General features: G+C 30.8%; 1 protein-coding gene across 2 annotated transcripts in view; it reads left to right on the forward strand.

The window, feature by feature from the left end:
* Nucleotides 1-25,289, forward strand: part of LOC106689006 (eukaryotic translation initiation factor 2 subunit 3) — a 27,970-nt gene extending 2,681 nt beyond the window's left edge. Inside the window, exons 3-12 of one of the 2 annotated variants that reach the window (XM_014433741.3) lie at nt 637-747; nt 8,749-8,879; nt 10,011-10,113; nt 11,710-11,868; nt 12,698-12,839; nt 14,462-14,549; nt 17,904-18,048; nt 18,749-18,918; nt 22,537-22,709; nt 25,175-25,289. In XM_014433741.3, coding sequence (XP_014289227.1) covers nt 637-747; nt 8,749-8,879; nt 10,011-10,113; nt 11,710-11,868; nt 12,698-12,839; nt 14,462-14,549; nt 17,904-18,048; nt 18,749-18,918; nt 22,537-22,709; nt 25,175-25,232 — 1,280 coding nt within the window. In that variant the 3' untranslated portion in view covers nt 25,233-25,289. Of the gene's footprint in view, nt 1-636; nt 748-911; nt 4,876-8,748; nt 8,880-10,010; nt 10,114-11,709; nt 11,869-12,697; nt 12,840-14,461; nt 14,550-17,903; nt 18,049-18,748; nt 18,919-22,536; nt 22,710-25,174 lie in introns of those variants that run through there. The other variant, XM_014433742.3, reaches the window with a different exon arrangement.
* Nucleotides 25,290-26,995: the final 1,706 nt, after the last annotated feature.

Below are 26,995 nucleotides of genomic sequence, written 5' to 3' on the forward strand. Positions count from 1 at the left end.
ATGTGTATATATGTATATATATATATGTGATCTAAACAGCTATTTTTATTAATCCCTATTATTTATAAATTTTTATGGTTTAAATAGTATTAACAATAATAAAAATGCTACACAATATTTCATTAAATCTATAGTTTTCATTGTTAGTATAATGTTTCACCTATGTTAGCATATTGATTTATGACTTGTGGTATTTAATTAAACTGAGTCCAATGTTCAGTATGCCTGATGACTTCATTGGCGAAAATTATGCATTTTGTGAATTCTTATGGAGCCTTTTTATCACAGGATTTTATCTCCTTATAAATCTTGTCACAGCTTGGAATGTAAAGTTAGATAGGATTTAGTTCTGTTTGAGAGAATAATCATTTTCCACCATGATGAGGTTTCTAAATAGAATAGAAAACTTTTAAAAAATGGGTTTATCCCCTTTTGCATCTTAATGCCTTAAATGGTAATTAAAAATGTTCTAAGGTTACTTAGACTAACTATTTTGTTTTTCTTAGTTCCTAGTAGCTTTATCATCCATTCTACCATAACCTCTTGTTCCATGATAAGAAAGATAAAAATGTAATATCTTTATTTATGTTGTGTATTAAATAAATTATTGACTAAATAATTATTTTTTTCTTATAGGAACGATTGGGCATGTAGCGCACGGAAAATCAACGGTTGTCAAAGCTGTCTCCGGTGTACAGACTGTAAGATTCAAGAATGAACTTGAGAGGAATATTACCATTAAATTAGGTTAGTATAATTTAATTTTACGTGAAAATAGTTAAATTTAAAGTAATTTCTCTTAAGTAGACACTTATTCATTAAACTTATGTCATTGAATGCAATTGATTATATAATAATAGTAACAACTAATGAAGACAGCCTAAGTAAGTCCTGGCACTTTTCCCTTGCAGAATGACTCCAGTAGAAGGATCTTCAGAGATGAATAATCACTCTTTGCAGCCGACAACAGGGGAAAGTGGCCAGGTGAAGAGAGGGAAAAAAAGAAAACGTTCTGTTCGTGTCAGTTCACCAATTGTTAACAACTGTGATAATGACGTCTTTGAAGTTGAAAAAATATTGGAACATCAAGAAGCTAATGGAAAGGTGACTAATTATTTTGTCAAGTGGCAAGGGTGGCCCGCAGATACCAGCACGTGGGAGCCCATTGAGAATCTCAAAGGATGTTTAGAGACAGTTGTTGATTATTTTGAATCTTCTTTAGGGGAAACGGTAAGGTGGGAGTCACAAGTATATTCATTTAAAAAATGGATAAATCACTTTTCTGATGATGATATTGATAAACTTGCAAATCAGTACCTAAGATCAGAAGGCGATATGATTCCCCCTATCAATGAAGAAGAACATGAGCAGTTTTTAAAACTAGTATCTAGACTTCCCAAGCAAGCCCGTGACCAAAAGTTAATTAAAGAACTTCGAAATCAATGCATGATACTTGAGCTCAAAAAGAGAAGAACATTGCAATTACAAAATCTTCGTGATTGGGAGCGTGAGATAAACGAAATTTCCACAGACACTGCTCACGTCTATGTTATGAATTGTGTTGATTTAGAATCGAGGCCAATGGATTTTAAGTACATCAATAAGTATAAACAGAGTTTAGGATTAAAAATTCCTGAGGACCCTCCTATTGGATGTGATTGTAGTTCTCATTGCAATAAAGTTTGTTATTGTGTACAACAAGGTTATGGAGGTCCAGCTTACAATAACAAGGGTCTTCTCCAAGTTCCCAAGGGTAGTCCCATTTATGAATGTAATTCTAAATGCAAGTGTGGTAATGATTGTCCTAACCGAATCCTTCAGAATGGTAGGAAAGTTGATGTTTCTATATTTAAAACTAACAACGGCTGTGGTTGGGGCGTTCGTACCTTACAGAAAATAGCTAAAGGGCAATTTGTAACAGAGTATGTTGGAGAAGTCATTACTACTGAAGAAGCAGACCGTAGAGGTAAACAGTATGATCGCGAAGGCAGAACTTATCTCTTTGATCTTGATTTTAATGATAATAAGGATTTCCCTTATACTGTTGATGCAGCGGAATATGGAAATATCTCCCATTTTATTAATCATTCCTGTAGCCCTAATTTAGATGTATATGCTGTATGGGTTGAATGCTTGGATCCTAACATTCCTCGTCTCGGGCTGTATTCCAATAGAGTTATAAATGCTTACGAAGAGTTAACATTTGATTATTTGTGTCAGCCTATAGAGAAAAGTGATAAACGGGGGAAATCTGTTTCTAATACAGATGTTCGAACACTTTGTAAATGCAATTCTCCAAATTGTCGGACATTTCTATTTTAATGTGTTTTTATTTTTGACAAATTTTATCTAAGGAGATTAGTAGTGAGTTTTACTCACTTGGTTTCGAGTAGTGTAGATTCTTACTTCTTTTTTTTTAAAAGCTTTAAGTGTTGCAATAAATTCATGAAATGGTATTTATCTTTAAATTTGAACAGTCCAAGGATGGTATTACCTTGAGTATTAATTTATATTTTTGGGGTCTTAATGCTGAAAATATTTGCTACTATGATTATTCATTACTTGTTATTATTTGAGCAGAAATAATTACTTTAAAAAAAAAATTCTGTTACGATTTATATGTATTGATTGATACATTCGCATTTGACAATCAGCGAATGTGCTAGGTTATTAATCGATTATTTGTGTTATATTAAAACTTTTATTTGTTAATAAAATTTGTTAATTACATTTAGTCTTGTTTAAAATTTCTCTAAAAAGCAGTTATTTTATTTTTTAAAAATTTCTATATTTTACTAAATAGAAAAAATATATTTTGATATATGTAACTTTTAAAATATAAATATTTTCATGGCTTTTACTAGTTAAGTTCACTTAGTGCATTGTGGTTAATTGACTGCTGTTAGTTATTAAAAATTCTGCTTTGATGTAACTTTCTGATTAAGGACATTGTGAAACTCGTTAGAACTTATTTTATAAATAATTTAATAAATTATAATTATTGATTGAAAGTTTGCTTTAAAAGTTATATGTGTATTTATATGTTTGTGTATCATGATTTTTACACATTTGACTTGAAAATTAAAAAAAAAATCAATTTTCATTTTAATGTCAGATCAGTTACAATTATTTTATTTAAAAAACTTTTCTTTTTTTTTTAGAAGAATATTTTAAGATATATAAGTTGGTATTTTATTGCTATTAGTATCTTCCAAATTTACATTATGTAGATTAATGTTGTATCAATTGTTTGCTCGATCAAATCTCTTCATTGTAAATTAGATCTTTTAACATTTATAACAAACAGTTGAAACATCAGAAGTTGATCTGTATATATCTCTTTCTTTTAATCATTCTGTTTTATGATGCATTAAGCCAGTCATGTTTTATTTGTTTAGAAACATTTCAAATATGTAAATATTAATTTTTTTTTGTTAAGTGTAAGTTGTTATACAATTGTAAATATAAATATATTTGGACTGATTTTATGAATTACTAAGTAAAATTCCAAAGCTCTGTTTAAAGACTGTTTTGATAATTTTTTATCCTTTTTTTTTTTTTAAAAAAAAAGAGTTCATATTTAGGAACTTTTTTACTGGAATGAATTATATGTACAAAATACAATTTATTTATTTTCTTGTCTCATTTTGTTTTGTTTTTCTAAAATAATCATGAATATTACCTGGGTTGATTCTTGTCTGTGGTGATGCAGTATTTTTTAGCTGGCTAGTGTTCGTCAATCACCATGATCTCATTTCTTTTTAAATGTATCATGTCATAACTTGATTTCTATCAGTAGATCAATCAGCATTCTTTTTTTAAACAACCAATTTGTTCTTCTAATTATTCTTATGTAGTGATTTTATTATATTATTTTGTTAGGGTAAGGTATGGAAGATTGCAAATTACTAGTGATACTACAATTGATTTCTGACTACTTAAGAGCATTTTTAGTGATGTTAATAACGATGTCTTCCACATTCTGAAACTTCTTGATGTACTGAACTCTTATGAAGGGTCTGCAAAGTGGAATGAAATGTTGGTTTCCAACGTAAAGTTAATTTTCACTTCTTTGTGCCTTTATTGACTGCTACCCGTACTATCTTCTTACAATCTACTACATACAGTCAACTATTAATCTTCCAATTTATATCACATAATTTAAAATTGGTTTAAGCTGTTTAAGAGACTGGGAGGGAGAATGTGTAAACTTTAAAAGAAATAACAAACCACATATGTCATTGTTAGAATAATTGACTAGGAACTTTTCCAAAATTATCACAATTAGTGTGTATCAGTTTTTGAAACTCAGTCTTAAGCTCAAAATTTTTCTATTAAAAAAAAAAAAAACTTTATTTTTAATTGAATTGGTTCTATGTTCTTTCTCAATCTATGCCAGGAATTTAGGACTGAGTCGTAACTGATCTGTTGTGGACCAGACTCACTACATTTTACCATGTATTCAGAGTAATTTATGTGTCTTTGTGATTTCACGATTTGGGTTCTTATCAAAAAAAGGATTCCCTGAAACAATGTTGTGCAGCATTGTAAATCTGGAAGGGTACAGGGAAAAGTTTGGTGTACAGTTGTCACAGTGATATTGGCTTTTGACGTGTTACTTTTATATTTATTTGCTTAAACTTAAATAACAGTCTTACTATATAGCAGGGTCTTAGTGAAGCTAGGTGACAATATTCATACCAAATTTGTTGTATTAATAATTTAATATACCATATAGTAAGAAGGTCGTCTTTTGAATTACAATTTGTTATATAACTAAAAGATCCAATCCATCATATTTTTATATCTTAATTTTTTTTTTTTTACATAATTTATTTCAATTCCTTAGTGCGGTAATAAGGCCTGGATTATGTTATTTTTTACTATCATTTTCCTGAACAAATTATAAAATCAATATAAATCTGTTATGAATTTAAAGTTAATTGGTTAAGAGCTAAAATGGTGTTCATTAAGAATGTATTTCATTTTGGTTTCATCACAATATATTTTCATATTAAAAATAATTATTTTATTAACACATTAACTTCAATGTTTTCAAATTATTGGATACATTTGTGACTGAAAAGTTAAAAAAGAAAACAATAAAAAATTTTTTTTTCTCAGAATTTCAAATGGCTTCTAAAATTTTGAATATCTTGAAACTTCAGATTTGGTTTATACCACTTATGCATTTAACACCTCAATTAAAAATTATGTTCTTTGCTATTTCTATCGGTCAACAAGTTTACAAGATTAATTATTGCTAGTAATATATTCAATGATAATGTTTTAAAGAAATATTTTTATTTTTTAACCATTATTATAAATTTTTTCTGGATGAAATATTTTATTGACAAGTATTTAAGTTCTTATTTATCATTCATTTCATGTATATACGAATAAATTAATCTGTTATATTGGTCTAGGGGACACATATTGTATTCATTGATATTAAAAATAATGATAAGACTACTTTACCCTGTAGTTTTAGGAATTTATCTTCACCTTTTCGGTTAGATATTTCAGATTATTGAAGTGCTGTTTCTACTCAATATATCTCAGGAAATCATGATGTTATTTTTCAAGATGTTATAAATTTATTAACTGACTCCCTTCAGGTTTGGTCCACAGATCCGTTGTCATAAATCTAAATCTATTTATCACTTATTTTATATTCTAAGTATTTGAACTTGGGAGTTATGTCATTGTAAAGGACACTGCTGAATTGCACCTAATAAGAGAGAAGACTAACAGCGGACGGTTAGCCTAATACTGTACCTTGAAAAGTATAGTACGTTGTACCATAATGGGGGATAACTTCCTCCAGGCTTTCTCCTCTTCCTCAAGTAATTGAAATTCTCTAAGAATATCACTAAAGATCTCGGCTGTAGTGCCATAGGAAGACAATAGTTAATTCAATTAATTTCTGTCGAAAATAATATTATTTTCGAATAATCCTTAGCGGAAGAGGCAACGTTTGTTTGTTACTTTTATTTGAATAATATCTTTAAATACTCCAAATAGGACAGAAAGTATGAGTAATCTTACTTGTTACCAAACTTTTCTACTTACAGTAAGAACATTAAGATTTATTCCTTGGATCTGCCATAGAATTAAATTCAACACCTCAGGCTAATATCCAGCTGGTACTATTTTTTATCATTTGGAACTGAATTGTATAATCTTTAATATTCAAATATTTCATTTTTTTTTTTTTTTTTTAAATCCTTTATGAACCTTTATTTTGAATGTTGAACTTATATATCAAAACTTTGTTATGACAATACCCTTCGATTTATATAATGATTTCCTGATTGTAATGCTCTCAGTTCCTACTACAAGTACTTGGCTATAAAGCTATGAATGAAATTTTTATTTATTTTTTAAGTACTATATCATTTACTTTAAGGTCAGTTTTAAGTACTATATCTGTAGGAAATAATGGTGTTATTAAAGGGAGGCCAAGATAAAGTCCATTATTTGGACAATATACTAGCAGTGCATTGCATCAGGTTTTAACCATAGAGACCCAAGGTGCAAGACTCTGATAGCTATAGCATCTTTGCAAAAGATAAGGCTATGAAACATCGGTTTATATAGGCTTTAAGCTCCAACATTCTGATAAGTTATCTGATTTTGGCAGAGGACGGCTTTCAAGTAGCCACTTCTATGAAAATTGGTAACTTTACCACCTTTGTTTCCCCTATTTGTTGGTGATATATTGTTGAAAGTGAGAGAGGAAAAAAGAAGAAGAGAATGAAACTGAATCATTGAAAACATCAGCTGTTTCTGATGCATTGTAGACCATTTGCACATTTTTTATTTATATTCTTTTGTGTAAGATGGAACAAAAATGCACTCTAAGCAAAAAATTACTTTAAATCAGGACTATCTCAGATGTACTTATGGCAATGTAGATATGTATTTTTTTTGTACATTAAACTAGCATTTACTTCAATAAACTTAAATAAATAGTTAAAAATATGTAAATTAACTTTAAATCATTCTCTCTAAATATAGTATCTATATAGCAAACTAAACACTACTTATTAGTTTTATAACCTTAATATAGTAGTATTAACTTAAATATTCTTCATAAAATAATATGGTCTAAAATAATTGAAGATAGAAGGATTTGAATAAGTCAGTTAACAAGGTCAGTATTTATGCAGAAAATAGTGAGAGTTGAATTTAAAAAAAAAAATTATATATTATAAGTTTTTTTTGTGCTGTAGTGTATTTTTATTTTATTTATTGATTAGATATTGCATGTTTGTTTTAATAAACCTTTTTTTTTTTTTTTTTAATCTACCCATTGTTCAGTTATGATTAACTGTACTTACATAGGATATTGCTCATACTTTTATTTTGGTAGATCATATATTTTACTTTGTAATTCTATTTTTATTAGTATTTATTAAATGAAAAATAGGTATTCTTGTCTTTATCTTTTCTTTTTGCTATGTCTTCAGTTAAATTTGTATTGAAATTCTTAAAGTCCTCAACTCTTTTAATAGGTTTTTTGTTTTGTTTATTTAATTTGAGTCTTACCTTTCTTGTCCAATGTTTTCTCATTCCAAATATGATCCAAATTGAATTATAGTATTTTTTGTGATAACCACATTATCTTGTATCAGATGAGTACAAATACTTGTAACTTAATGATTGCTCTTGTAATCATTCCCAGTACCATGTTGAATAACATTAAGGGTAGCGGGCTTCTGTATTCTTTCTTAAAAACAGTCAATTTTAGTATTTCTATTGGGTTGTAGTTTATTGTGAATATATGTTATGCTGGTTTTATGAAATAAATTGCTTTAAATTATGCTGTATAGGTATTATCTGTTTTTTTAATTTTGATTTATAGTAGATGTTTATTGCAGTGATCTTTGCCGATATATAAATTAAGTTATTTTGTTCTTTGGAATTGATAGTTGATTTAAAACATACTTGTTCTATTTCTTACAATTAAAGCGTTCCTGTTATAAAAGAGGCAAGTGCCAAAATTTCCAAAATTATTTCTTTTACTGATCCAGTGGTGTGTTTCAAGACCAATCATTTGGAAAAGAAGATAACTGCTTTGGGAACACTCAGAATTAATACCAGGCTAGTTAAGGCAATTACCTCATTTTCCAACCTAATCAGTATCTTTGAAAAAAAAAAATTTTCATTTAATTCTTTTTTGATTGGGGCACTTTAATTATGTTATTATAAATTAAATTCATTTACTTTCAGTACAGTTTATAGTCTAATTATTTATGAGAAATATAAGGAGAAAGGTTCATTAATTTTCATTCTTGGGTTGACTTACGTAAGTTTACTTATTTTGTTGGCTGATAATTGTTAAGTATTATTCATTATCCTATTTCACTTTGTTTAAGTCCAATATTGGTCTTCTGAGCAATGGGTTGATTCAATACAACACCTATTTTATCCATCATTTGAAATATTTTGTTATAAATACTATATAATATAATCTCGGTATATTATAAAGAAACATCTTTCCTTACATTCTTACGTTAAAGTTTCTTGCTTATTACTAAAATAACACTTCTATTTCGATTCCATCGTTGTTAGAATTATTCATTTTATCATATTATTAAGACCTATATTTATAAAAATGACATGTTCTATTTGTTTCCCATGAAAGTTGTATCAATTACCTTTTTCTTAATTTTATCAAGAAATGTTCTTTTCACATTTGATTTAATTTTTTAAGTGATACTGATTTGTTTTGTTCTATTTTAGGTTATGCTAATGCTAAAATTTACCAATGCGATAATCCTAGTTGCCCAAGGCCTGGCTGTTACATATCAGGAGGTTCATCTAAAGATGACACCTTACCTTGTCTGCGGCTTAACTGCCCGGGCCATTTCCAGGTAATTTTATTCTTAGATAGATAATGCATCCTTTTTTTTTTTTCTCTCTTTTTTTTTTTTTTTAATTTCTAGCACTCTTTTTACTTACTGATCAATTGAAGTAAAATGGCAGATATTAAGTTCCGAGGATCATTTTGGAACCAACTTTATGTTAAATAAAAACGAAGCCACAGTGTTTTTCTTCCCTTGTTTAGGCTTTGGGATAATGATTACGAAATTCTTTACATTTTTGTGTATATTAAAAAATAGCCAAGATAAGGGCAAATGAAACCTGTAATTGGGCACCAGTTTAAAATAAAATATTGCATGGTTGTAATTTCTTAAGTAAGGGGAGTAATAAGGGAGATATGATATACCAACAAAAATACACACTTCAGAAATAATTTATCACAACTATATTTATTACTTTACTCATCCTGAACTCTCAATATTATTAGACTTAGTTTTCCAAACGAAGGTTTTATTTTTAATATTTGCCTCATCTGTAATGGTAAAGAAATCTTCACATTTAAATGAAGATTCTTCAAAAATTAATTCTAATTTATCTCAATTCTTTGTATGTACATAATTAACAGTATTTTAATCTTAACCCTTTCTGATATGTATGAGTCAGCCTTTTCTTGTGCTCATTAAGTGCAAATTTTGGTCTGGGTTGTTGTGGTCAAGAAAAAACAAAAAAATTGTTTTAAACTACTTATTAATGCTCTGTATTTCAATCCACTCTGCAGGCCTTCTTCATGACAGTTGTGATCGGTGTGATCCATCTGACCATAACCATTTCCTACTTATTCACATACGATCAATCATCTATGTATCAAATTAAATAAGTTTTATATTGGTTTAGTTAAGTTTTTGATGAAACGCTAAATGTTCCTTTATAAAATTTCATTTAAACTAAAAAAGTTCATACATTTTTCAAACTCCTATTTTTGAAATTTTATATATATTAAACTGTTGCATTTATTAATTATTAATATTCTTATTTTTTTCTAAGTCAACCAACTTCGAGTAAATGTTGATAACTGATATGGAAAATTATAATAAATACATTCTGTTAATAAACTTCCTTTTACCAAATGTAATTCAGTCTGTAATTTTGTATGTTTATGTTTGTTGTATTTAATCTTTTAGGTGGTGCGGCATGTATCCTTTGTTGATTGCCCAGGTCACGACATTCTTATGGCTACTATGCTTAACGGAGCTGCTGTCATGGATGCTGCTCTTTTACTTATTGGTAACTTACTAGTTGATTATAAAAGTGTATGCAAAATAGATAACATTCAATTTTTTACTATTGTAGTATTCCCATTATCTAATATAAATTGATTATTTATTCAATGTTGATAATTGCTATGTCATTGCTTCACTCACATATACTGGTGCGCATAGTTTTCATCCCAGTCTAAGTGGTGAGTGGATAAATCCCTCTTAGTTCTTTGCCGCACCAGCTCATCTCTAAGTGTTTGACGGACGAATCTCACTATAATAGGGCCTGGGCCTCCTTCCTGTTTAGATTTGAGCCGTACCGCATGGTCCAGATTGTCCGAACACAGTTTCACGCCAAGGCCTACTCCAGTACTAAGAATCGTTCCGATCATGGTCCCTTCTTCTCCGTGATGCCTCTAATTTCTAAAGTGTTTTTTAGATTATTTTGCTCCGCCTGATTAAGTCTACCTTCTAGGTCCGATAATTTAACTTCAAGGTTTTTTTTTTTTACGTATAATTCCTCCACTTTATTTTTCTGCTGCTCCAGGAGGGCTCAATTTTCTGTAGTCTTTCCATGTTTTCAAAGGATAGCTCTGCCTGATTTTGAAGAGAGTCTTTTATGTCTTTCAACTCTTCAATGCCCTGAAGCTTAGTCTTCATTTCTTTAACCTCTTTAATTAGGCCCTTTAAGAGATGAATCATTGAGCTGGGTTCATTGCCTTTTAATTCACATTCCGCACAAATCCATTTTTTAGTAATATCTGGGTCCGAGCTTTCAACTTTGATACATTTAATATGATATTTATTTTAACAGTTGGTACATGAAACTTTTGATTTATCTTCCCTAAACAGAGATGTTCACAGCACGAGAAATACTCTAAGACTGATTATAGTTAGCTCGGTGTCCTTTTTCATTACAAAGTGCGCACTGCTGGTGTTAGCTTAGGCTTGCTATGCTCTTTGGATTTAAGCTATTTGCCTCACTTAGTATCCCTGGGTAATGGGTGACAATAGTGCTTTGTGTGTCTGTGCATTATTGTCCGCTTGGTGTTAGCATTATTAATTTCTTCTATGCATGGTGTTGCTCTAGATTTACTAAGAATAAGGGCTATTTTGTTTGTTACACCATCTTCATCTTTCTTTCCTTTTAGTAAATTTACGATTTGACCTACCTTATACCCTGTGGCCATCAATTCTTCTTTGATTGCTGCGGGTAGTGTTGAGGGATGTAGTTGTCTGATGACTACCTTGTCTAGGTGCGTTAGTCGGCTTTTATGTTGGAAAGATATTGAACTATTTTTCTTTTGGTATCTGAAATTAATTTTGTTTCATTGGTATGATTTTGACATGTGAAATTACCTGAGTGTCCACTACATTATAAATTTGTTGACAAAATAATTGAAAGATGGTGACTTTTCTGTTGTGGTTTACAACTCATAACTAAAAATTAATATACATTTATTATAAAAAATAAAAAAAAAAAAACTTGCCCATCATATTAACTGTGAAGATGGAATAGTTGGTGAATTTTTACATTAGTTGATAGAAATTTTGCCATGTTAATTACCTACTACTAGAAACTAGGATCGACAGACCCATCATTGACCAAAATCTTGTTTTTCAGCTGGTAATGAATCATGTCCACAACCCCAAACTTCAGAACATCTTGCAGCTATTGAAATTATGAAGTTAAAGCATATCTTAATTCTTCAAAACAAAATCGATTTAGTGAAAGAAGCTCAGGCTAAGGAACAATATGAACAAATACTTAAATTTGTTCAAGGTAAGATGTATTGATTTTTATTTGACAAAATAAAATGAAAATAAGACTTCAAATCATCATGAGATCTTATCAGTTATATACACTATTGTGGAATTAATGATTATTAGTTTTATATAATTTTTTTTTTTATTATTTAGGCTATAATAACCCTAGCTAATGTGTTATTTCACTATTTCGATGTCAATTTATTAACTAGTGTGCAATTGATTACTGATATTGATACATATTTATAAGCTCGGAACATGATTTTTAATTCTTTTCTTTAGCCATTTCAAATGTAAATTTTCATTGAATACTACCAGACAAGACCACTCCTCTTTGTTTTATTCTCTTGATTGGTCATACTGATTTAACAAAGAGTATCTAATGTCCTAAGTTATGTGAACATGAAAGGGATAAAAAAGTTAGTCTATTTTCAAGAATGTATTTATAAACATCACAAAAAAAAAAAACTGTTTATTAAAATCAGTGTGGCCACTTCATTCACTCTCTCTGTCGGTTTAAATGTTATTTATATTATAACTGTAATCTGTTATTTATATTATAACTGTAATCAATCCTGTTTTGGTTTCATTTCATTAAAACAAAAAAAATTAAAATTACTGTCAGCAAATGACTGTCAAATTTTAAATAGTTTTTAAAGAAAGTATAGTTTAAAAAAAATAAAATAAAATCTTTGTGTATAGATCTTAATTAGCAAATCTCAATAATCGTATTTTCTACTCTGTCTGGTTTATGTAATACTTAAGGTATGATGTATGTATATTCCTTTTTTTAATTATGTTTGTATGTGTGTGTAAATATATGTAAACTTATTTTTAATTTGCAGGTACTGTAGCTGAGGGTGCTCCTGTTATTCCCATTTCTGCTCAGCTTAAATATAATATTGAAGTACTTTGTGAATATATTGTAAAAAAAATTCCAGTCCCAATGAGAGATTTTACTTCTCAACCACGGCTCATAGTCATTAGGTATGTTTTTTCATAGCTAAATATTTTTGTATCATAGCAAAATATTTGTGCAATAAAATTAAATCAAGTTAAATAGTTAAATTAAAATCAAGCATGACAATGGGTATCATGGAAAATTAAATTCGCTAAGATACTCCCTTTAATATTATTGACATTATTAATTTTCAATAATCTATTTTACTTTAAGATTATTCATTTTAAGTAGATACAACTTTGAAATAATTATAGATTGTTTAATATTGTTCCAATGTAATTTTTGAAATTTTAATGTAACATACATTTATTCTGTGAAAATTGATCCTGAAAGGAAAAAAGTATAAGGCTTTTAATTTGCATTTGTTAGTAAATTTGTTGTTGAATTTAGTTAGTCATTTCAAGGTTGGTGTAGTTTCTTTAATGAAAGTGATACTGGTCTGAAGGCTACTTCACTGAAGACCCTCAACAATGCATGTTCAGATATCTGTTTGATCTGAGGAAACGAGAGAAATTGAGGAGGGATCGACCGTGTCAAAGGATTAGCCCTCTGCACTGATAGGATACCGACAGTGACAGTTGATCGGGGGTGAAACTTTGGGTCCGAAGTATGTTAGGTTAACCTTATTTGGAGGGATAAGGCTTAGGACTGAGATTAAGGCAAGATTAGTCTTAGTTAGAGATATGAAGCTCCAGACTAAGTAATATATGATAACTTCAGTTGAAGAAATGAAGCATCAGACTAATGCTAGGATAGGAGAACAATCCTAGTTAAAGGGATGAAACTTCTGACTAGGACTGTAAGTAAGAAGGGAATGAAGGAGTGGGAGATGAAGATTTTGAGCAGTGATTCCCAAAGTATGCACTGCGGTGATGGCCACTGGTGCATTTGGGGAATGATGAATAACTGCAAGTTGTCACAGTCAACAATATTACTGCTGACGAAAATAGATGTTTCTAATTTACACCTTTCTTTGCTATATTTTATGAAAAAGGTAGAAACATTAATATATATTTCCTATTAATTGCTATTAAAATTTTTTTAAAATTAATTTCCAGGGGACAAAAAAAGTTGGGACTACTGATCTAGAGCGTAGGTAGGCATAAAAAATCTCATGTGATCAAAAAGTAGCAGGTTTCACTCTGAACTGCCAAGAGCGGGTTGAGATACAAGTGCAAGGCCTGAATCTCTCCCAGGTCTCTTTAAGACTTAGGGTAGGTTGTTTTTTTTTGTGCATTTAGCTGTAACTGAAAAGTGGTCGGCCATATCTAACATTTTTATGTTGGTTCAGTGTTTTATTTTGGTATGCTTTCTTCATTGTTCAATAGGCATCGTTAAGTAGAACACATACATATTATTAATATATAGAATTAACCTCACGTTTTTACATATTATTTATTATCGCAATTGATTCAGAGTGGCTCGCACTGGGTGGTTCATTAGTATATGAAAAAATTCATCTGATTTTAAAGAACAGTGAGTGTGGTGTGGTGGTAGATAATACTGCAATAACAGTAGTTTTCTTTTTAGTTCGAATATAAAGTTTGCAAATATGTGTCAAACTAGGAACAAAACAAAATTTATTTACATACTTCTACTTTTAAAAGAGAAATACTATTGAAGTAACATTTTTTTTTTCTTAATTTAGATCTTTTGATGTAAACAAACCTGGTTGTGATGTTGATGATCTGAAGGGAGGTGTAGCTGGTGGCAGTATTCTCCATGGTGTGCTTACAGTATGTATTGTCAGCTTTTAAATTAACTATTCTTAACATTATTTAAGATTTATTTTAAATTAAAATTTACTCGAAGTATTCTCATTAAGAAAGGTATTTTATAGCTTAACTTATTGTAATTTTATATGCCTGTGTGTGTGTGTGTGTGTGTGTGTATATATTTATAATTCAAAAAAAAATTACTTAGTGTAAATCATATATAAAAAAATAATACTGTTTAAAATCTAGCTATCAACATGTTGGTGGAATTTTAAGGAACACAGAAAATATATGATACAAAAAGAAAAAGTCATTACTTGAAATATAAATGATTAGTTATAATCTTACAACTTAAGTTCCAAAGGGTTTTATTTGTTAAAACTTGGAAAAAGTACATATATTATTTATAATTAACATATTGTACAATTACAAAAGTAATAAAAAACTTGAAATTTCTTCATGAATCAAAAGTAAATTGAAACATTTTGAAAAATTCTGAAATATTAAACTAATAGTTAATTACTAATAAATCAAATAAAATAATTGGAAACAAAAAACTTCAAAATAAATACAAAAGTCCTTTTGTTTTGCCCTGTGACGAGAACCAATCAGCATAGGGGGACTGCTCAGTAAATCAACCTTACATTGTTATACTGAACACAACAGTACATTAAATACACTGAACATACATTACTCTCTTCTTATACGGGTTGATATGAGACAGGGCCGCCCAGTGTGCAATTAGATTATGAGATCTGAGGGCTTTTATTTCATATAATGAAATTAATATGAAAAATTATGGTTCATATGTGTGTATTATAATATTCTTGCCGTGTACGGGGGTTCTAAAGCTGACTAGGGGTTCCCTGTACACATATTATATTGAAATTTATTCATTTATTTATGTATTTGTATTATGTATCTCTATTGGTTCTTGATGTGAACCGACTGAAAAAGTATACGCTATATTTAATTCAAACACTAGATACCATAGACCCCCCGCTATGGAATGCTAGATATGAATATCTATAATTAATCAATGGAGTTCTTTTCCAACGGTATTGTGTTCACCAATTTACTATGCTATTATATATGAGGTGGCAAGCAGGGATTCTCAATTATAAAGTAAAGTCTTTGTTACATATTTTATATTTACAATCGTTATATTCCTTAGTAAGAATAATATTATGAGAGAGCATGGTAGACTTGTTTCCTTATACTTTTATTGTTATATTATGAATTGAGAAGTACCAGTTGGGATCTTTGATATTTATACTGACTCTAAGTTATTAATTTTATTATTGCCATTCAAATTACAACCGAAAAGGTCTTACTTATTTTAATGCTCTTATCAAGCTTGGCTGTAGTAGCTGAGCGGATCTTGCGGTCCACCATATTTCCGCCTTATACCCCCGCGGCTGTTGCTGAATCCCTGCAATGTCTGACTTCCTCCTCTGACCTCCAACTGGTCAGCGGCTCTCTCTTCCTCCAGACTCTCCTCTTCTAGGACTGTCCTCCGTTCCTCCTGCTTCTTCTCCCCCCTCTACTTCTCACTCCTCCCCACTTCCAATCTTCGTTCTTTTGATTGGCTCTCCTATGCTCCCACCCTTTTTCCTACCCTTCAGAAGGGGTGGGAAGGTCCAATGACCTTCGGTGAAATTCTGTCTTTTTCCTCCCTTTCATGTTCAAATTAAGGCGGCTTTCTTCTTTGACAGAGGTCGCTGTATTTTCCCCGAGGCTTTTAGAGAGCACAGGTGAGAGATAAGGCCTGTTTAGGTGTTTACCTCTACCTATGCGGTCAACCGTTCCCAGGGGGTGCATGCCCTCTGTTATCTACATATATAACAGACTCTATACATTACTTTCAGTGTTTTGCCGATTGGGTCATTGACTCGGCCCGGCGGTTCCTTTGGTATGCCGACTAAAGAAATTACTTTATGTTCAAAAATTCCAGCTGGTGCCCTCTCCTACTTATCATTTTAATAAAGTAAGTAAAAGGAAATTTTATAGTTTTTACTTATTCTCAGATCTAAAATTAGGTTTAAAGATGACAAGGTTTAAATAAAATGATTAAATATTAAGTAGGTATGAGAATTTATTTTAAATTTTATAACATTATTGACTCTTATCTCGGGGTGGGTTTTCCAGACAATCAGAACAAAGATACTTAGCTAAAGTAATGGCTATTTTTACAAATATAATTAAATCCTAGGCGGAATAAACTAATTCTTCTTTGGTTACTGATGGGTCTCGACGTCTTCTTTCTAACAATGCTACCTCTGACTGTAAACAAAGGGTTGGTCCTCTACTCTTTTCAGTACATATCCAATCTCTCGGCGATCCAAACAAAGAGTTTCTTTCTTCCTTTAATGGTATAATCTTCAATTTCTAAATATTCTAATCAAACCCTGACAGTAGACAAAGGGTTGTCCGCACCCCCTCTTCCTGGAGATGTCCTCCTAGTTCCCCGGACACGTTCAATCCAACAACCTATTGAAACAAATTAGTCTTCACCTTTGTTTACAATCTTGGATCCTCGATCTAAACATCGATTGTAACCCAACGGTTTTGAGTTTTTGTCTATTATTTTCTTTGTGTATATTTTTCTTTAATACTTATTTTTCTCTTGTATTTTTATTTTAAATTACTGTAAATACAATCATAGAAAATTAGATAAAGTGATTTGAATTTGCCGAACATAGCAGCGATTCTACCGATTTCAGAATGGTGCCGCCATCTTGGCTTTTTTAACAATGTTTTCCACTCCTTATTTGACTGAAAAAAATTGGTTAACATACTTTTTGGTTTAATGAAACAAATTAATAAATATTAATGTTGATACATTATTTACAAACATTATACATAAAAAACAACTATTTATTTAAAAATTACATTCATACATATGTGTATAGTGGTGGGAGGGATGTGGCTTTGAATTTATCCATTCCCATCCCGTTCGAATTCGAATCCAGCTCTGACTAATTATAGATCTGTTCCAATTACCACTTTTGATTGTTTGGAATTGTACCTAGCTTGGGCAGTACGGGATTTTGCCTCCCAAAACCTGTGCTGCGCAGCTCCGTACAGTTTTAGACCATCAGAAATGGTTCTTGGAACAGAACCATTTATTCTGTTCTGGTATTGTGAGTCGACCATTGTGGGTTCAATAGCCCTTCAGGTTCCACTCAGCCTCATAATGTGGGTACCCTTAATTGGGAAAAAATGTGGTGGATGAACTTGATTCTGAGCGAATCATCTTCTTCCACAACCGTTGGTCTAATAACAATACTTCCTTTCAAAGTACTTCATCCCTGACTCTTCATGCATTGTAGTGGTACATATTTATATATATTATCTTGAAATTTTTGTATCTAGATTGGAATGGAAATAGAAGTTCGACCAGGTCTGGTTTCTAAAGATAGTGAAGGAAGGTTGACATGTAAACCTATATTTTCAAGAATTGTGTCTCTATGTGCAGAGCAGAATGAACTTTCATTTGCTGTGCCTGGTGGATTAATAGGTAAGTTTTTGTTTGATCTACTAAACATTTTAGATGGAGTAAACTCTCTCTTTCTCTCACTCTCACTCATTAATTGATAACATCCTATAGAGATAATTCCAATAATATATTATTCTGTTTTTTCATACATTTCTTCCTCCTACATCCTGGATGTATGAGGTAGATAGTATATAAAAAAGAGTTTAGACATTACATTAATTTTAATAGGATAGATCCCAGTTAAGGAATTAACCTTAGTATATGGTACTATCTCAGGAAGTTGTCCAATTCAAAATATATTTATGAATTGTTTATCATATTTAGCACTAATAATTTATTTAAAAAAATTAGTAAGCTTAGGATATTAAATTACTTACTCAAAACCAAGTAAAAGTAAAGATATCAGATAACATATGTTTACAATAGAATTCAAAGAGCATAATTAATTTAAAAGAGTAAACATATGTTGTTATATAATAATTTAAATGTCAAAAGTCTTTCAGTTTATTAAAAGAAATAATGCATTGCTAAAGAAATTTTAATATCTTTATTTATAAATTTTAATAACGTATAATATTTTAATTAATATGTTCTGTTTTATTAATATTGTTTGACATCAATATCAACCTCAGCAACACAGAATAAAAGGGAGATTACACTTGATTGTTTACCCATTAATTTCAGTACTATTTTATATAATTTGTTTTAATTTTTTTAACAGGTGTTGGTACCAAAATAGACCCTACCCTCTGCCGAGCAGATCGTCTCGTAGGTCAGGTATTGGGTGCTGTTGGGGCCCTTCCAAAAATCTTCATTGAACTAGAAATTTCTTATTACCTTTTAAAGAGGTTACTGGGTGTGAGAATGGAAGGTGACAAAAAAGGAGCAAAGGTGAGTGCTTAAAAAAATTTAAGTATCAATGTCTTTGGAACTTTCTAATTTGTATTTTCATAGGAGATACTCAGCCTTTTTTTATTTTTTCCATTTCAGTATATTTTTTATATATATCAGACCTTTAGAGAAACAATGACATAAGTGTAAGTTTTTCTTAAAATGAGTTAATGAAACCATAGTATTCCTAAAAGTCAACTCTATCTGAGGAAACCAAGACAGATTTGTGACTTCCATCTGGTGCTATATTTCAGATATTTCTTTGTGGCATGGCCACTTCTGGTACTACAAGATCAATATACATGTTTATTCACTCTTACATACATAAAAGATACATTTAACTCAAACTATGTATAATCTTTTTCTTTTTTGTAATTATTTTAAAAACTTTTAAGTGCATGTTCTGGCCAATTCATACCAGCACTAGTTGCAATGTTCTCTAAAGACATATATACCACTATTGCTATTATGTCTCATATGGTACCACAGTCAGATAAGATAAATTTTGTTCTATCATTTATGAATGTATACTAAAAAATCAATCTGTCTATTGATGGTAATTCTTGTTATAATGAAAAGTGAAAATGATTTTTAAAAAATTTCTTGAATAACTTGATTGATTTGAAAATAGAAATAAATTTTCTTTTTATATCTATCGTATATAATTTATAAATAAGGTTCCCTAGTACTGGTGGATATTACAAATTAACAAAAAAAATTACTACTTCTCACCAAAGATAGCTAACACCAAACTATTATTAACTATTCATATTCTTTTCTTAATTGGCCCTGTGACGAGAACCAATCAGCATAGGGGGACTGCTCTGGATATCAACCCTACATTGTCATACTGAACACAGTAAAACACTTTTAATACAACATTACATTAATTACACTGAACATACATATTCTCATCTTATATGGGTTGATCCGAGACAGGGCCGCCCAGTGTGCAATGAGATTATGAGATCTGAGGGCCTTTATTTTTATATATCACAATTTATGTGGAAAGATTATGGAGTGCCAATACAATGTGATTATTATTGGCACAATAGTCTCTTGTAATGATCCTTCATCTTAATTATAATTGTCTTTCCACAGTCATCTCTGTCAGCACCAACCCTTATTATAACATTTTTCTTCAAATACTCCATCTTCATTTTTTCTAAATTAAACTTTAGTTACCTCTACAATAATAGACAATTTAATGAAACTTTATGATGCAACTTGAATATTCTGGAGATTTATATATTGAAGACGGTAATGCCATATTTAAATGATAAATTTGACACTGCATTGATACAGTCAATTTTCCGTTGTAGGGCAGGATTACTCAATTTAAGTGAGCAATTGTGTCCGCATGACTATGGGTAACTGGCCGGTCTGTAACTCTGATAAAAAGTAAGATACCTTTCACTTTTTGGGAACCTGTCCCTAAAATTAGAAAGAAATATTTTGGGCAGCAGACCTACTCTCCAGAGCAATTGATTCTCTTTGTTGAAAGCCTCTAATTAGAGAGCTCTTAGCAATTATGTATGAAGGGCTACACAGGAAAGAGCTCAGTTGGTGCTATATTGTGATTTTAAATTATTGACCGGTGAAAAAACATTGGTTTTTATTTTAAGTATAAAACATTTTTTTTTTTTTTTAAGTTTTATTATATATATGTTTTTAGTTCAAATTCCCCCACAGACTTCGACAGATGGATGTTTTCTCCTTGTCTAGGTGTTTTTTAATTGTTGGATCCATATATTTTTAAATAAACACATTTTAATTAAATAAATAATGTAAATGCCCTGTAGAATATTAGACAATTTAATATGAGTATCTGGAATGTTCTGGAGATGTATATATCGAAAACATGATAAACCAAAAGTTATGTGATTTTCATGCAAAATTGAGCAAAACTGTTAAAACTAGGCTACAAACGCTGGTCCAATTTAAACTTTTTTCTGGAGAATTTAATCGCCTTTCATATAACGTTAAATGCCTTTCTTTTTAAACTGTACATCAAGAATTTAAATTAATTACAATATTCTCCTCTTGGTTGGTAATGAAAGTTTTAAAAAATGGGTACAAAATTGTATCTCTGCTAATAAGTATCTAATTTTTAAGTTATTCGAAAATGAAATTTTTCCTGTTTTTTTTTTTTTTTTCTTTGAAGTATTGTTATATATGAAAATTTTAAGAAGACTTAAAACAAGTTTTTTTTTCCCTTTTGCACACGGAGTGAGTTCTACAAAACAAAACACAAACCCATTAGCCCTCTTTATAGATTAATCGTGGCACAGACTGATCAATGGTCAAAAATCCTCTTCTGGACTAAAGGGCTCTAAAAACATGGTCAGTGAAAACTGCTCATTAAATATTCGACGTCATTACAATAATACTCCCCTTACTTTGGATATAAAGAAAGTAATAAACATTTTTAGAATAACCATTTATTTATTTTAGAATCAAAATATAATTTTCTTTTTATATATACTTGATTTTATTGTATAAAGCACCTTCGGTTCCCTAGTACTGAATACAAGATTTAATAAAATGTTGATACTGTCGAGGTGGTCGTTTTCTTTCTGATTTCGTTTGACCAGCAGGCTTAGACAATGCGTGTTCAATATATATTCGGTAAGGTGATTGACAAGGATGAGACTAACGGGGGACTGCCATAATTTCTCACAGGATGTTAATCTCGTCTTAGCGGGTATTATTCTTGTAGGTACAAAGGAGGTATGCAAGCCTGCAGGATAGCAAGCCACCAGGTCATGCAGGACGGTACCTTTGTGCTTTGACTTGAATTAAGAAAAATCATTTTTAAAAAGAAATGAAAGTTCAAGAGAATATACTGAACGTCTTACCATCAATGGGGTAATGATTCTGTTAACTCTACAAAGGCCGGTGAGAGGCACCGCCTGTAAGAACCTAATTATTTGTGATTTAGTATATTCCCCTTGGTCAATGTATTTACAATTATAATGCTATTTACATGTTTATAATATAAAAATCATTTACATTTTAAAAATAAATCAATATAATATTTGAATAAGGAATTGGTGACATGAATTGAAGCTGTTCGTCTTGGTGGGAAGTATTAACGATGTTAGAATGGCCGGTCTCTGATAGATAGCGCCACTGCAATTCATTCCAGATAACTAATAAGCTATTAATAATGATTTGTTTATATTCCTTTCCTAATTGGCCCTGTGACGAGAACCAATCAGCATAGGGGGACTGCTCAGAATATCAACCTTACATTGTTATACTGAACACAACAGTACATTAATTACACTGAACATACATTACTCTCATCTTGTATGGGTTGATCTGAGACAGGGCCGCCCAGTGTGCAATAAGATTATGAGATCTGAGGGCTTGTTACAGTTTATTACTTAATTAATTATCAAATCAGCATCATGAAATACATTTTTTTTTATAATAAAATTTTCTATAGTACATAACCTACACCTTCATATTGTTTTTGTTAAGATCTAAATGAATTATAAACTTTTGTTCTTTTCCTTATTTTTATGGTTAAACATTAAATTTTACTTGATTCTAGGGTAGAACTATGACTTGTAATGACCATTGAAAATTTCTCTATGTGATACCTTTTTCTAGGTCCAAAAATTGACCAGAAGTGAAGTTCTGTTAGTCAATATCGGCTCACTTTCGACTGGTGGTCGAGTCACTGCATCCAGGGCTGATTTAGCCAAGATCAGTTTGACTAATCCAGTCTGTACGGAGATCGGAGAGAAGATAGCCCTTAGTCGGAGAGTCGAAAAACATTGGAGGTTGGTTATTATTTTATTTTCTAAGTGTCTATTACAATAGTTAAGCGCAAACCATGTATCAATTCTAGTTTCTTACTCAAGCTAATAAGATTGGAAGCCCTATCATTTTCTCTGAAATGTAATATAATCTATTTCTAGGAAGGGTGGTAAGTTTGAAGTAGAAAGATTTGTTTTTAAAAATTTATTAATTAACGTAGGTAAACGATTAAGTAAAAATACATAGTTTTCTTATGTAGTCATCCTTATTGATACATTTTTCTTGCTAAATCACAAGCTTTTTAATCAACTTTTGAAAGATATATAGCTATTTCTTGAGCAACTAAAAAAAAAACTCGCACCCTGGATCAAAAGTGGTAAATGAGTAGTATGGGACTTGGAATTTTACAGCTAAATGATATACCAGATGGATTGTTACTGTCCTATGTTGTGATGAATGGTTTTAACTTTTTCCTAGATGGTGCTGTAGTAAGCAGGATTTTTTTCATGAAGGAAACCCAGCAAAAGAATATCGTTACAATATTTTTCTCAGTAAATATATTCTAATTTGCATTCAGGTGTCTTCTCCAGTTCTCCAGTATTCTTTGCTCCCATGGTTACTTCTTTGATTGTAATGGACCTAAGCCTCATTGCATACTCTGCATTTGAGAAAAGCGTCCCTCTTGGATTATTACAACCAAGTGGCCAAACTGTTTTTTTGTTCCTCAGGCACACCAAGGAGATGAAATCATATAGAAAAAAAGCTCATTATGGATACTCCCAATGCTGAAATCAACTTTAAAAGCATTTAGTTGATAGTGAGGCACTGTTTCTATGATATTCATTCTTAATCAGCGATGGTGGTGTTTATTTTTGTCTTTCTCTTTGTGCTAATAAAACACATCTGTCTGTAAAATTGTGTACAATAGTCTCCTCCAGTGGTCCTTCACCATAATTGTAATTCTTTCCTCATTCATCTTTATCGACACCAACAATAAATTTCCTTTTTATATCAATCATTTATAATGTATTAGCAGGTTTGCTAGTACTGGTGGGTATTACAAATGAACAAAAATTATACTATTATTAACTCTTATTGATGATTTATTTTTATTCTTGATTGGCCCTGTGACGAGAACTAAACAGCATAGGGGGACTGCTCAGTAAATCAACCCTACATTGTTATACTGAACACAATTCAACACTTTTAATATAACAGTACATTAATTACACTGAACATACATTATTCTCCTCTTATATGGGTTGATGTGAGACAGGGCTGCCCAGTGTGCAGTAAGATTATGAGATCTGAGGGCCTTTATTTTCATATATTGAAATTGATATGCAAAGATTATGGTTCATTTGCAGTGCCATCCATATCTCTATACTATTGGTACAGTAGTCTCATATAGTGATCCTTCACTTTCTTATTGCCTTGCCATAGTCATTCTGTCAACACCATACCTTGATAGCATTTTTTTTTCAAATCCTTTGTCACATCCTCTATCTTACCTTTGGTCTTTTCTGTTTGCCTTTTTGTTTAAATTAATTCCATGGATGTTTTACTTACATTCTCAAATATATGTCTTGCCTTACATTTCAAATCTTTGAAAATTGTAATACTGTTTTCTTGATATCTATCTGACCTTATTGTACTTTTTCTTCAAAAACTAAAAATTATGCTTTACTACGAAGATGGCTAAAAAAAAAAAAAATTGATTTATGGTTACTATCAGGAGAACAACCATCATGCTCTAGGGAATTACACTGAGATTGAATACTATATTGTTTGGCAAAACTTAGCAACACCTTTAATATTACAAAACATCAATTACTCTCTTGTTATAAGGGATCTCTCAGAGATCTGAGGGTTTTCCTTCCTGATAAGTTCTTAAAAGAAATACATCCTACAGAATGATGGGCTACTCATACTGACAAATTTATCGTTATCAACCACACAGAATTCCTTACAACTTTGATCTGTTTTTTGTTTGGACCATTATTTACTTTCTTTTATTTAACGTTCATACTCTTATCAATATGAGTCTGAGGGGACTCAGTTTTAGGTATTAGCCTCTTTAAAATTAATTAGAGATGTTGGCCAGAAATTGGTTCATATTCATACCACCCCTACTCCTTCTACTAAGAAAATTTTAAAAAATTAGGTTGCTTAGAAGTGCATTCTTTATTCATGGGTTGATGCGAGACAGGGCCGCCCAGTGTGCAATGAGATTATGAAATCTTATTGCTTTTAGTTAAAACATTGTGTCACAATAGATAGTTTTTATGGAGGTCCAGATAAAATACCTTAACTAATGTTTACAGCCCCCATATTAACACATGCTAAAATATTTGTTTGGCCTAATTAATCAAATTCAGATTTCAATAGGATCAGTATTTATAATATTACTGTATTATTTATCAAAGGGTTTGATTTGTCTTCATGTAATCCGCTTAAATTTTCATTTTTTTTTTTTTTTTCCCCACAGGTTGATCGGCTGGGGACAAATACGAGGAGGAGAGACTATTGAACCGACAACTTGCTAAGCATTGATGATTTGTAAAATATTTTTTATGTTGACAATTATATCCTGTTTGAACCCATTTTACAATCGTTTTTATCTTTCCCTCTTATTATTAAATTATTTTGGAAATGAATGTTAACAGAATATTATTTAATTACTAATATTATATTTTACCTACAAATTTCGAAGGAGGGGAAAAAAGTTTGTTTTCTCGGCAATTCTTATATTTTTTGTTGTACGAATTTCAGGTTTGCAACCTCGCCAGCTTCGCTACAAAAATTGAAGTAAACAAAGTTGAAACATTTTTTTGTTTTTTTTTCTCTAATATAAAATTCAGCATTTTTCAAAGATTAATAATTCATACAAAATTAATGCAAATAAAACTTCCTATAACATGTGTGACTTACATTACATGTTTGACCTGGTCATACCTGATGTTTGTAAAATAGTTGAGAAGATGGAAAACCTGAAATTCAGATTCAGAACTCTAAAAAATGTTAAGAATTATTGAGAGAAAAAACAAAACAATTTTTTCCTGAAAAATTTAAACTTTTTATGAACCTTCGATAACTAATTATATTAAAAAATTTTGATCTGGTTTCTGGTTACTTTTTCCATGTACAGAAATAATATTATATGCTATAGATTTAAAATTATTTATTTGCTGATCAGTTCTAAAATCCTTTATTTATGTATAATGTATTTAGCATTCTATACTTCTTATTTTTATGAAGATGTATTTTTTAGTTTGATAAAGAACTGAGATGATAAGACTGTAAATAAATATGAGTTGAAATAGAATTTGTTTTGTACAATTTGAGTGTGTGTTTCCCATTAATAAATAGCAAATTGATATATTTATAATTGGTTGGGTGACTATTGGCATTTCATAGGTGTTCACAGGTTTCGGCTCTGTAGCGGTGTCAAGAGGCCCCAAAATGTCTTCAGTTCCAATTTAAATAATGAGATCAAGTAATGAAAACGAATAGAATGGATAACATTCTACAAAATAATAGGTCAGCAGTCCTATCTGACCTCAAACTGAGAAACAAGAGCCATCGGTACAGAAAGTGTATGTACTTCAAATCGAAGCCTTAATTGACCCAAATTTTATCCATTATATTTCAAAAATTTCTAACTCCTGATTTTGTATTATTTCAGCAACAAGGAGTTGTGGAAAGCCTTTTAAAGAATAAAATATCGATAGTTATTGATAACAAAGAAAATTTTATAAAATGATTGGCTAACCCAGACAAGTGCCTAAACTGCTACACAGACGGATCCCTAATGGAACAAGGATCCGGAGCAGGGATATGGAGAATGGATAGACCTAATCAAGGCACATCCATCTCATTAGGTAAGCACACCACAGTGTTCCAGGCTGAGGTGTTTGCAATAAATGTCTGTGCTCAGAACTTAATAAAGGAGGGAAAGGCTAATCACGATTTACACGGATAGTCAGGCGGCCATCTATGCGCTGGACAACTATGCAACCCGTTCCAAATTGGTGGAGGAGTGTAAGGTTAATTTGAACTCTCTCTCCTTGGCCAACAAGGTGTGGGTGGAATGGGTGCCTGGACATAAAGGCATTAAAGGAAATGAGAGAGCAGACTACCTAACAAGGAAAGGATCTGAGCATGTTCCTCTCACACCTGACCCCATATGTGGAATTAGTCTCAGCCACGCGAAGAGACATATCAAAAAGATCGCTGAGAGCAAGGCTGGGTTACTCTGGAGAAATACCAGAGGGATGGAACAATCAAAAATGTTCCTTAAAGGACCCTG

The sequence above is a fragment of the Halyomorpha halys genome, unplaced genomic scaffold (genome assembly GCF_000696795.3).
Source record: "Halyomorpha halys isolate HHAL.00 unplaced genomic scaffold, Hhal_1.1 Scaffold1257.1, whole genome shotgun sequence".
NCBI classification, from domain to species: domain Eukaryota; kingdom Metazoa; phylum Arthropoda; class Insecta; order Hemiptera; family Pentatomidae; genus Halyomorpha; species Halyomorpha halys.